The sequence below is a fragment of the Arachis hypogaea genome, chromosome 6, assembly GCF_003086295.3.
Source record: "Arachis hypogaea cultivar Tifrunner chromosome 6, arahy.Tifrunner.gnm2.J5K5, whole genome shotgun sequence".
Classification (NCBI taxonomy): Eukaryota; Viridiplantae; Streptophyta; class Magnoliopsida; order Fabales; family Fabaceae; genus Arachis; species Arachis hypogaea.
This window is the reverse complement of record NC_092041.1, coordinates 116,517,587-116,530,352: the sequence shown is the minus strand read 5'-3', so window position 1 is coordinate 116,530,352 and position 12,766 is coordinate 116,517,587. Positions and strand designations below refer to the sequence as shown.

At 34.1% G+C, this 12,766-nt stretch overlaps 2 protein-coding genes across 2 annotated transcripts; one reads left to right on the top strand and one right to left on the bottom strand.

Moving 5' to 3' along the window:
- Positions 1-732: 732 nt before the first annotated feature.
- LOC112756095 (F-box protein At1g47056-like) lies at positions 733-3,289 on the bottom strand. The gene has a single exon (XM_025804523.3). The coding sequence runs from the start codon at positions 2,657-2,659 to the stop codon at positions 971-973; it is 1,689 nt and encodes a 562-aa protein (XP_025660308.1). The 5' UTR covers positions 2,660-3,289; the 3' UTR covers positions 733-970.
- Positions 3,290-6,696: 3,407 nt separating this feature from the next.
- On the top strand, positions 6,697-10,007 carry LOC112756093 (protein DCL, chloroplastic-like). Its single transcript, XM_025804521.2, has 3 exons — positions 6,697-7,036; positions 8,151-8,265; positions 9,579-10,007. Exons 1-3 carry the CDS (start codon positions 6,825-6,827, stop codon positions 9,753-9,755), a joined length of 504 nt encoding a protein of 167 aa, XP_025660306.1. The 5' UTR covers positions 6,697-6,824; the 3' UTR covers positions 9,756-10,007.
- The last annotated feature ends 2,759 nt before the right edge of the window (positions 10,008-12,766 follow it).

The window sequence follows — 12,766 nt, the reverse complement described above, 5'->3', positions numbered from 1 at the left end:
GTGCACGAAGTATCCCTTTTTCCCTGTTTGGCCTTAGATTACAATATCTTATCAAGGACCTAATAAAGCTTCGGGGTAAGAAGGGGTGAATCAAAACAATAATTGAAGATTGAAGTTAGGTTGTCTCTTTGACTAACCACTAAACAGATACGGGTGCATCATTGGCTCATATCTACCCAACCACTGGATTCTAATAAAAAATGTAACCCATTTTATAACATCCGCAAGGCAAATCAACCGCATTCAATGGTGATGCAATTGTGAATCGATTTGGTGCATGATTTCTCAAATTTTTTGTCCCCAAGAAGGCAAATCAAAGCCAAATCACACGCTTATAACCATATCACAAAGGAGCATCAAAATTCAAAAACACTCTTAAAAAGTTAAAACTATGGGTAACATCAAACTGCAATTGTAATAGAACATTCTTTTTTAGCATTGCTAATGTTTTCCTATACAAACTCATCCATTGAGATAACCAACAAAAATAATTTCTTTTGCCATTCACTATGAAGCATCTGAACTATCAAACTCCGTCTCCCTAAACTAGCATGAACTATAAATGATTAAATGCTGCAGTTTTCAATCTAAAATAGAGAAAAGACTGTTTAACGATATGAACAACCCAGCAATGTATCAGTATGTGATCAATTTATCATACCATGTTTTAGCATGCAGTATTAACCTAAGAACGTGTATATGAGATGGATGATGAATATGGGGACAAGTCAATGAGTTTATCAAATCAAGTAAAGCATCAACTAGTACACCAACAGAAAGAAATCAAAAGCAATGTGATTGTCACTTCCGACTATGAAGATTCAATTCAGAAGGAGGCAGTTAACATCACACAGCATAAATTTCAGGTTTTTTAAATACAAGAAAATAAGAGAATCAAGTGATGCAAACACAAAACAATGAAAGATGGTCAGAGACTAGGGTTCTTGCTTATGCCTTTTTTATTCTGTCTCTAACCATGCCGGGCACTGGTGTTACCACCAGTCCACTTTCTCAAAGTGCAAGCTACTAAACTCCTCCCGGACAAAAGCCCTAACCTCGACTTAAATGAAGTAGATCGACCGGTACTACTCGAAGCAACACCGGCTGATGCACCTCCTCCGGCTCCTCCGGCATTATGGGCAGCCATTGGAGGAAACTCCAATCCATTGTCCTGTGCTCCACCATCACTAGCACTTGCATCTTGATGATCCGTATCGCCAGTATCCAAATTCACTGCAAGTGACACCCTAATCTGCCTCAACCAATCCCCACCCTCAGATGTAACACCCTTACACTTCTTCACCTTCACCTTCACCAAATTTGGACATCCACTAGCCAATGCCTCCATCCCATGATCCGAAACAGGGCAACCCTTGATGCAAAGTTTCTTCAAAGCCACACATTTCGCAGCAATGCAAGATATCTCAGGGTCACCAACTGTATCGCTCCCACACAAAGCCAACCTCTCTAGATTCAAGCAATTCGAAGCCAACATCTCCAAACTCAATTTCGTAGGGTTAACACCAATAAGCACCAATTCCTGCAAATTAGGGCAACCCTTAGCAACACCAATTAAACCTTCATCACCAATTCGATTAGCCTTCCAACCATCTATATGAAGCTTCCTTAGAAGCTTACATCTCTCAGAAATAGCAATTAAGCCTACATCGGTGCACTCAGGGGTTTTAACAAGGTGCAAAATCTCCAAATTCGAACAATTAGAAATTGCTTGCAAGCCAACATCACTAATCTGAAGCCTCTCGAGGTGAATTTCTACGATGCTAGGAGCACCGCTGCCGCCCGCGGAGCGCTCCGCGATGAGCTGGAATAGCTTGTCCCAATCACCAGAGCACCGGAAAAGCTTCAAGGTTCGCAGATTCTTTGCGCCGAGAATCAGCGAACTAAAGCACTGTCCGTTGTAGAGCTCCTTCAGGCAGATCGTACGAAGTGATTGCGCAGCTGTGCCTGGACCGATAGGCTCAGCCGCCGCGGCGTCCGTAATACCACGAAGGCGCTTGACGGAGAGCTCCTCGAGCGAACCGCAGTTCTCAAGGACCGCGTTCATGGCTCTGGATCCGAACATGCAAGATCCGCACGAAAGCTTCTTCAAACCCTTGCAGTTCTTCGCGAACGCCTCCATGCCTGCGTCAGTGAGCTCACGGCACGCGCGAAGCTTGAGGCGCGTGAGATTAGGGCACCGCCGCGAGATTAAGACGAGAGCATCGTCGCCGATGCTCGCGGATCTGCGGTCGCACTTCAACGCCAGCTTCGTAACGGAGTCGAACCTCGAGAACAGCGACGGTATTGCCGGCAAAAGCTCTGATTGCGCGTTCAGCGAGACGCGGTGACGGCTCTGGCCTTCGATCTGGAGCCACCGCCGGCAAACGAGCGAGCACCGGTTCCTATCCGCGGAGCTTAGCGACTGGAACACCGAAGCCAAGCACTCGTCGGGAAGATCGGAGATGTAATCAGGCTCAACGAAGTCACGGCGGCTTCCGCCGTCGTCGTCAACGGAGTTCACGGTGGAAGAGATCATCGGAGAGACCGAGGAAGAAACAGATCTGGACTTGGACGAGATTCCGGAACGGTTTCCTTGAACAGCGGCGCTCTCGCGGCGACTAGCGACGGCGGCGGCGGCCGTGGAAGCTGTGTTGCCCATCCACGGCGGTGGTTTAATAAATCAGCTGAGAAAACGGACGGTCGAGATTGATAGTAACTCAGTCACTAACACTCATATTTGGTTTCGCTCTTACGAGAGAAGAAGAAGAAGAAGAAGGCGTCTTTATTCAGTTTTCTTTTGTTGAGTGTGCTAAAATGCGGAAATGCTGTGTTTGGAGGGTTTCACAGAGTTTCAGTCGCGGATGTGAAATCGGTTTCCATTCTACTTTTTTTTATTGTTTCCATTTTTGTGTCTCCTGTTTGCTGTGATGAGATAAACTAAGCAGTAATCACTAAACATCTTTAAAATAGTTGTTAGGTGATTGGTACGTGTGTAAAAGTGTTTGTCTAAATTATTAAAAAAAAGTTAAAAATTAATATTTAATTTTAAAAATATAAAAATAAATAATTATTAAATATTCAAAAATTATCATAAAAAATAATTTAGGTAAAAATTAGACATCAAATTATAGACATAGTAGAATTCACCTAGTTGTTATTCTGTTATTTATATGCCAACAAATTTGAACAAATGGTAACTCATTATATGAGTCTGATATAAAACTCAAAATATTAAATAAATTTACTTTTATCTAATTTGAAAATTAAAATAATAATGGGAAGAGTATATACTTTTCTTTTTAAAACGGACAAAATAAAGTAGCTGCTGTGGAGACTGGTCATATGATCCACACCAGTGAGGCAGTGACAGTTAAGAATACAGTGCGGATAGCCCCACAAAACTAGCGTGGGGATGAAAATGCAAATCATATGTTTCAGCGTTTCCTATTAATTTTCAGAATTTTGTTAAGTGTGTTGTGTATGGGTAGTACAAGTGAATTCAACAATTAAGAAAAGTATTTAAGAATTTAAGAATAAGAACGCATTTAAAGAAAATTAAGGGGAAAAAACGATTCTTTGCTGATTTCTAATTTCTACGTCCATGATAATAATAAAATAAATAAAATAAACGAGTGGTGTATTATATTCCTTTTCATATGGACAATCTTGCTAAGATATGGTCAAACATTAGCTTTTTATTAAGTGAAACAATAAAAAGAAAAGAGTTAGGAAAGAAAACAAAACAAATTGAGACGAATAAGATTGATTTAACTTTTTTGAATGTGAAATGAAAGAATTAAAATTTCAAAAGATGAAATAATATGTGGAATTTTTTTCCCAACATATATAAAAAAGAAAAATTACTTAAAAGCATTTTCAATAAGAACTATACAAGTATAATTATGTTATAATAAATTAACCTCGATTAGGAATACCAAAAAATCAATTTGAATTGATTTATTAATTGTTTGTCTTTTTATTTAAATAAATATTGAGAGTTTAAATTTATGATAATTATTTTTTTTATTTCAAGCTAATAAATTTTTAAGCATATTTATTAAAAATATCACAAATAAAAATTTTGGTAGAAAATAAAAAATAATTATAATTTTTAAAAATATTATACATCAAATATATTAAAAAATATTTCATTCTTTTTAACCAATAATCTTAAGATAACATATTTTAGTTAATCCCTTAAAAAGTATATACCCAAAACATAGATTTTGGAGAACTTAAATTGGATTAAAAGGGAAAAACAGCCAAGATTTCGTTGGAAATCACGCATCAAACTTAAAACAAGTGCGTGGAATGATATTTTGGATGATTCATAAGTATGAAATTGACAAAGACATTTGAGTTTTTGAGTGTTAACGCCGGCAATAGTGCGTGTCACTTTATAAATGAACTTGCAACCGCAGCTGCTGGAGAAGACTAAAATAAGACTTGAATTTTGAATTTTCAAATTTATACAAACACATCTAGAAGTTTTAATAATACAGGAGTATTAAAAGAAAATATTATTTCTCTTTTATTATAAAAGTCATATTTTTAGACAATATAAAACGAATACATTTTCTCAAGCTCAAAATTGTACAAAGGCTTGGATTTATTAGGGGTGAGTACGGGTCGGTTTTGTTTGGGTTTATGATAAAATTATAACCGAATCGATCAAAATATAATTAGTTTGGTTTTTGATTTGAATTTGTGTTTTTTTGTATATGTACTCGAACCAAACCAAACCGATTAAGAACGGATTGGTTCGGTTCGAGTAATTGGGTACCCGATAACTTTGAAATTCATAAAAAAAAAATCAAATTTTTATCTTAAAAATTCAACAAGTACAATAAACATGTAACATCAATAGAAATAATTCAAACATGTGAAATACCAAATACGTTAAGAACTAAACTCATTAAAATCCAAACATATTAATAGTAAATAATCTTTGCCTAATAAAAAAATCTATATATATTTTTTATTTTTTTATTTAATTAATATATGATCGGATTTGTGGATTGGTTCGGATTCTGCATTTCCATAACCGATATCCAAACCAATCACTAACAAAGACTATCGGTTTGGTTCAGATTGAACTCGATTACCCATTGATTTCAGAACCAATTTAATTAGTTTGATTCGTATTCGGACGGATAATCGAGTACCCGCTATGTGTGCTCACCCTAAGATTTATGTAAGGTTAAACTCTTATATCAAACTCGCGTTTCTTATTCTTAAATAAATATGAAAATATGCGCAGAACAATTAATACAAATACCAACTCGGTCGTAATCAAACCATTAAAGCAAGTTGGGTGGAGTGGACTCAAATTTTCTTTTGTCAAACTTTTTGTGTCCACGAACTTCAATTTATGGTGAGAAAATTAAAAGTGATAGAAACTCCTAGAAGATTCAAATGGTGCTTAGCTTACCCCAAGTCCTATTACTGCCATTATATTGTCCTTCATCATAAATTCATAATAGAGACATTAATTCGTAATTTCGTATCCTAATAAAATTATGCATGCTCCTTGATTTGCTGAAAATTACATTAAAATTAACTAGTGCGGAAAATTCAAGAGGGTATAAGTTTAAATAAAGGTCATAAATCTATTTATTTATATTTACGTGGCAACAATTACACAGTGTATGTATTCCAAACAATTGTTTTATATATATATAATTCTGAATAATGCCGAATTATGAGTTTGGTCTCATTGGTTTTTCCTAACTAACAGAGCTTATCCTAAAATAATGATAGTTGGAATAATTAAAGCAATTAAACATGATTTGGATGGGAACCTAATAAAAATTATTATTTGTCTCTAACTTCTTTGATTTATGTATATTCATAAAAAAAAAGGTTCAAATGAATAAGTTTAGTTTCTTTTCTTTTCTTTTTTTAAGTTTATGGAAGTAGGAGTGGTGATATACCTAACATTATAATTTTTGAAATTTTTTAAAACTGTGAAAAGTATACAAATCGGAGGATCCGATTTCATTGCAGAGAGAGAGAGGAATACAAATCGGATCTAGAGTTTTCTGAAATTGGACCCAAAATTTTCTGTTAATACACAAATCAGACCCAAGATTTTTAGTACCTCTAATCGGATGATTCGATTTCTCTTAAACAACCATCATATTCCAGTAAATCACCATACACTCCCATAACTCACGTATACACAATTCCTTTCATCATATTAAAAATAAAAAGTTCGTTATAGTTTTCTATTTAAATCCTAATAGATAATATTATTAATAAATTCGATTCAATATCCACATCAACGAGGAAATCAAGCTAAATATTAAACTACACAACTTAACAAATAAACAATGCTTTCGATACCATATATACAACTTTCATAACTACCAGAATAACACTTACGATGAAGACAATCATAAAAAATATGTTTTATTGATAATAATTTTTATAAACTTTTTTATCGATAACACTATAAAAATATAAAATATACATTAAAAATAATTTTTTTTTTGGGTCATGGATTAAAAATAAATAGTTAAATACATGATAACTGATTTAGATATTAATTTTTAGCGTGCTAATAGAATTTTTTTTTTGGTCAGGGCGTGCTAATAGAATTTTAAAAAAAAAATTTCGTGAAACAAAATGGGCCTCCTAATTCATAGAGCCCAACCAAATTCAATTATTAACCCTCTAACACCCCCCCCAAAACCCGACCCGATTCGGATTGATAACCCGATTGCTCCAGTTTCCATTGTCATTTCTTATTTGACAGTTCTAACACACTGCTGATTGAGACTTTCACTTTCACGTATTAATCAATTAACCCGAAAATTTCAGCTATGAGAAATTCTTCTCCTTTTAATCTTCTTCGCCATTTTCTGCTTCATCGGCACCTTCGCTTCACTCTTGCGCCGCCTCAGCATCGAGCGTGGTGCACCGCCGCCACACCGACTACAAACCCGGACCCCCTGTGGAAGGAGAAGGAAGAGGAGATTTTGAGGGACATTGAGCCTGTGGTTACACTAACCAAAGATATTCTTCACTCTCCAAGGTAGTTAACTAACTATGCTTGTTATTTAGCTTTGCACTCTTTCTGTTTGTTATATTGTCTCAGTCATTGATTACTCTTTGTTCTATCTTTTGTTTTTCTCCAAGTACAAATAAGTAGTTTCTTTGTGATTAAGTTCCTTTAGAGTGCTTTGCAAGCTGCATTTTAGAGGGTAAAATGCATCATTTGAACTGTTAATAAACGGTTTCTGGTTTCATGTTTAATAAGATATAGACTGAAAGCATTGTTTTTTCTAAACGATACACACTTTATATCACTTGGGTGCTTTGTTATATCACTTTAATATTATAAAATATATAATTAACTTCCTGATAAGTAAAGTAACAAATCTTCTAAAGGAATTGTACAATTTTTGTACTCCCGTTTCAAACACCAATCAGACTTATAAACTGAACCTTTGTAGTAAGTCATTGTGATGGAAAGAGGAAGAAAAGAAAAGACAATGCATGTATAATATAATATACATGAAATTGGTTTGATTCTGTTGTAATTAATGATTTTATGCATGGAATGGCAGTAATGCAACGCCTTGTGTAGATAGAATAAAGAACGAGAACATGAAAGAGAAATTCGGAGTAACACCTATTAGCAGATGGTGGAATTTCGTCTTGAGTAGTTTGTACATGTAGAGAGAAGACCAATAGAGTATCAAGTCAGGATGGTAGATCAGATGGAAGATAAATTTGTGGTTAGGAGCAGAGAGAGAGAGAGAGAGAGAGATAAAAGGACTTTGAATGAGATAGTCAAAAGAGATCTAATTAATCTAAATATAAATGGACTTGCTGCATACATGATACCTAACACATTGTTTGATCCACATAGCCAACTCCACTTAATAGAATAAGACTTTGTTGTTGTTTTCATCTATGCAAGGAACAAGAGAACAAAAGAGACTTTGCTAGTTTGTGGAAAAACTTAATTAGACAACCATAAATAAAATGCACAAAAATAAGGATCCCGAACGTATAGTCTGATATGAATCAATAAGAGTCTTTTCATCTTTAATTGGAATTACCATGTTTACTATTTGAATATGTGGGTGGTGTCATCATGAAATGACTATGATTATATTTATGTCGTTGATTTTCTATGCTAGGTACAAGGATGGGGCACAATTGACTGTTGAAGATCAGAAAATTGTAGAGGAGATGATTCTTCCATACCATCCACATTCTGAAGATAAGATTGGAAGTGGTATAGAATCCATTATGGTAAGTTCTAGAGTTGAGTATACATGTTTGACTTGATTCATAGGTGATGATTCTGCAATCTGTGGTAGCCATGCAGCATCCTTCATGCTGTGACAAACTGATGATACCATCGCATTATCTGCTTTATATTTTGTAATCACTTTCATTTGTCCTTAATTATGTGAAATCAGCCTGAAAACTGCTCATTAAGGAATAGCAAATTAGTAATGGGGTCAATATTACAGTCTTCTAAGCAAGTAAAAAGTCCTCAAAATGCCAAGTTACTTATAACCCTATTATCTAAGTGTATATATATTCCTCTCTTTACATTTTAATTCATATTTAGAATAATTTGATAGAATCTATTGATGATGCTGGTGCTAATGCTGCTCCTTTTTTGGGGGTGGGGGTCATTTTTTTATTTATTATTGAAATGGGGCTAAAGCCCAAAAGATAACCTAACTAGAAGGGCGGGGGAGTTAATGATGTTCCTTTGGATACTTATTTCTTTCCCAATCTAAAGGAATTGGGCTTTTGACTAATGGAAAGCTATCATATGCATGAACTTAGTAGGCCAAGCCCATTTAACTTAGGCCTTTATGTAGATGACAATGACATTCTAAGAATAAAAACAAGAATGTCCAAAAAAAAAAAAGAATAAAAACAAGAAATACCAACGCCAGGCTTTTGATAGAATGGCTTCAACTTTGTCGACCAAGAATGAGAAAATAAAATCTGGATAAATATCAATACCTATTACGGGTATAAGGATAGAAATCGGAAGTCGTGGATACACTTCTGGATAATGGAATCTGCGGACAACCGATGAGGGATAGTCATAATAAGGTTTACAGATCATTTTCAGATATAATTGACAAGACATACACGAACACATACTTCACAAGCAATGCATTTATCAAATTCAAAATGGATTCGACCGTGGAAACGTTTTGATGTAATTAATTTTTATACAAATTTATCTGATAAACAATTTTGCATTAGTTACTCTCTGATTCCTCAAGTGCTAATAACTGCATTGCTTCCTCAATGTTAATGCATTTTGAAGGAGCACTTATGAATACTTAGGACACAACATTAACTATTTTCTTAATGCAACAAATAATTAAAGTTATGTCATCAGAGTAATTTTGGAAATATACATAAGTTGCTCTAAAGTCTAAAGTTGATGTTCCTTTAATCAAATTTTTAATGCATGTGCACAATTAAAACTGAACAATTATTTCTAACATGAGTATTATTTACTTGTAAATTACCTATTCTGGCTCTATCCAGTAGGCAGTAAGTGCTGACTATATGATTCTATTTACTTGTAGGTTGATCGTCATCCTCATTTCAGACAATCAAGGTGCCTTTTTGTTGTAAGAACTGATGGTGGCTGGGTTGACTTCTCGTATCACAAGTGCATTCAGGAATACATTAGAGATAAGTATCCAACTCATGCAGAAAGGTTTATTCAAGAGCATTTTAAACGTAGAAAATTAATTGTGTAATGTAATGTGATTGAACTCGATTACTTAATATCTGTGGTAATGTGACTACTTTTACAACTGCTTCATTTTTATTTTCCTTTTTGTTCTCCCTAGTGTTCAGTGACCTACTTAGTCTTATTGATTGTCAATGGTAGTTGATAACCATTGACTGGTATATCTACCTTTTTCTTTTGTGTGAAGGGAAACAGACACTGAAAATGATTGAAGTGAACTTCAGTTTGTTGAAGTTTGGAACACTTGGCATTCTAGAAATTCTTGATTGGGTAAACCTTTAGGCAGTAGTGAATGATGTGTTTGTTGATTGACCCTCTTTGACGTTAGTAACAAAGTTACTACCTTACAGTGTCCTCTGCAGCATTTTTATTTTAAAATGTTTTTCCAAAGCTCCTTCTCTTCAGGTTAGAAGTTAGAACATTGTTAACTGCATCCACTTATTTCTTTCACCACAAAAGTGGAAAATATTCTTGTCAATGTATTGTAAAAAACTCTTAAGTATAAAATACACCCACATCCACCTGAATTTTCTTTACTCTAAAACCATGCATTGACCTTTCCTTTGTACATTTGTATTTTGTGACATATAGCACTAAATAAACATAACAGTAACACCCCCCCCCCCCCCACAAAAAAAAACACAAAAAACAAAAAAAACATAGGTTTTTACTTGTTTTGGACTTGCCCCCTAAACGTAGGTTTAAAAAAGGTAAATTTCACGTGGAGAAATATATGTAGGTCACAATGAGTTTCATTGAATCTAAACTTTAGAGGAGGTCAATTGAATTTGTTCTTATTGTAATTGTTACTTATTATCAAAAGTACTTTTGCTTCTCTAATAAAAAGGTGAAAAAAAGGGGCTGAAATATGTTTGGAGGATGCTTTCACAGGGAATGTGGACTAATTCCCTCACTGTGAATGGAACCATTGAGGATGTAAATATCACAAGTCTATAAAAATTTTCCTAAAATGAGTGGTAACTTAGGAAATTTCTTTGACGAAGAATGAAGATTGTAGTTAAATGTTTAAGGGAAGTGTGCATTTCATAAGATGTTTTTATGGTTTTTAATATTTTTTTTCTATCGTAAAACAAATAATCTTCACTCTTCACCCAACTTTCCTCTTCACCGTAGTATTACCCGGTAACCTATTTGAATCCTTGGATTTTACATATCCCATTCTTTCTGGATTGTATACAGCTATATTGTTCACGGGCTATTTTAGGAGTGGTTGAGGTAAGACAAAGTCTGTTGGAGATTTTGGGGGGAGTCAAAAGGGTCAACCTCAGCAGGGGCAAGGTTGTCCCAACTAGGTTCAGAGGCACCTTTGCACAAGTCAAAGTATGGGGGAAACTGTGTTTGGACTATCTTGTAGGTGTTTAGTTGAATGTGTTTCTTGATCCCAAGACAAGAACATCTTTCTTTCAATGTATTGGTTTGCAGACAAAACTGATAAGTCAAACCTTCTGCCGTTATAACAGAATCACCATTCTCATATGGTAAAATGTGACCATATTATAGTAATTTTTTTAATACACCCATTTCCTTGAGTTGAATTTCAAGGCTTTATTTTTAATCTTTAACATGAAGTTGGAGAACTGTCTTGTACTCTTGTCTGGGAGAGGTTGATTCTTTTTAACTGCCAATTTGAAGAATTGTTTATTAAATAACTTTTTTCTTCCTTAGTTGGTACTTTGGCAGACTCTTCCTTTTTTCATTCTATTTTCACCTTAAATTGCTTCTTTTGTTGCATGAAAGTGTCATGTTTTTATAACAGCTGAGTCTTGGTTCCAAAAGGTGAGGATGATACATATATCCAACAATATATCAAACAATGTCTTACTGTCTTATTAAACAAGATTGAATTCGGTAACAAGCTCTTTTAAAATAAGAAGATTGATATATTAAAAAAGTGGGCATTAAGCTCTTCAAGGTAGTAGGAATCACATATAATAAAAAATACTAATTCAATGACGACTTTTGTTTTATCATTTTACTAATCTCTTGATTTTGAAAGATCTTTTCCCTTGAATTAGATATAAAGTCTATGTAGAATAAGCTTCACACCCATTCTAATATAATAGTAGAGAAGTATGTGTTAGTTACATAGAATATTCCTTTAAACTTTAAACTAAAAAATACAGCAACGATATTCAAAATTTCAACTGCACATCAAAACACATACTTTGTATTCTTAGTTTCTTACTACTCTTGAGGAACAGTTAATGAATCAAGCAATATAAATGGAAAATGCACTACAATAGTCCAAAGTGTAAGAGGCATGCATTTTAAAAGGACTTTGTCCTTTCATTCTTTGCATTTGGTTTAACCTTTTTGGTTTAGAAAATGATTATGCGCCAAGTAATTACAGTTATTAAGTTGAGATGTCTAGTCTTGCCAGTTACTAATGGAATTTGATAGGTAAAAAGTTCATGCAGCTGTGATGATTATGAAAAGTAAAGGAGGTTACTGCACTGCCAAAACGATGCGACATTACTAATTATTGTAGTTGATGGTTAACCTTTATTTCTCTTATTTATCTAATCACTCGTTGAGTCTTGGTAAAACTTTGATAATATTTTTTATAATTTTAATATATAATTCTACTATGTAAAATTGAGCTAAATTTAAATATCAATTAAGACAAGGATAAAGTTATTTTTATGTGACCTTCAGATCGTAAGTATAAATTGTGAACTATAGAATTAACCACTAAGATGATATCAAATTAAGTCGTAAGATGTTTGTACATTGAACTGCTTTGATGTGTTGCAGTAGCGAATGCCACTTTGACCCAAAAGACAAAAAGACATATGAATGTCACCTTTAATTTCATGTTTAAGTAGCTTAACTACTAATTAAATAATGTAGAAAACAGAATACTAATGCCTGAAGCCAGGAAAACTTTTCATTTTTTTTTCGTAAAATTGGTTTTACACAATATGCTACTTTACATTCGATGTGAGTGAAATAATAATAATAATTGTTTGATGATTGCCTTAAATTTTTTTAGTTGAT

Bases quoted from the DNA above. Each gene is read 5' to 3' on its own strand.
- LOC112756093 (XM_025804521.2), top strand. From the start codon at position 6,825: ATGAGAAATTCTTCTCCTTTTAATCTTCTTCGCCATTTTCTGCTTCAT. The intron at 7,037-8,150 runs GTAGTTAACTAA...TTTCTATGCTAG, and splicing joins GATATTCTTCACTCTCCAAG to GTACAAGGATGGGGCACAAT. The intron at 8,266-9,578 runs GTAAGTTCTAGA...ATTTACTTGTAG, and splicing joins GTGGTATAGAATCCATTATG to GTTGATCGTCATCCTCATTT.
- LOC112756095 (XM_025804523.3), bottom strand. From the start codon at position 2,659: ATGGGCAACACAGCTTCCACGGCCGCCGCCGCCGTCGCTAGTCGCCGC.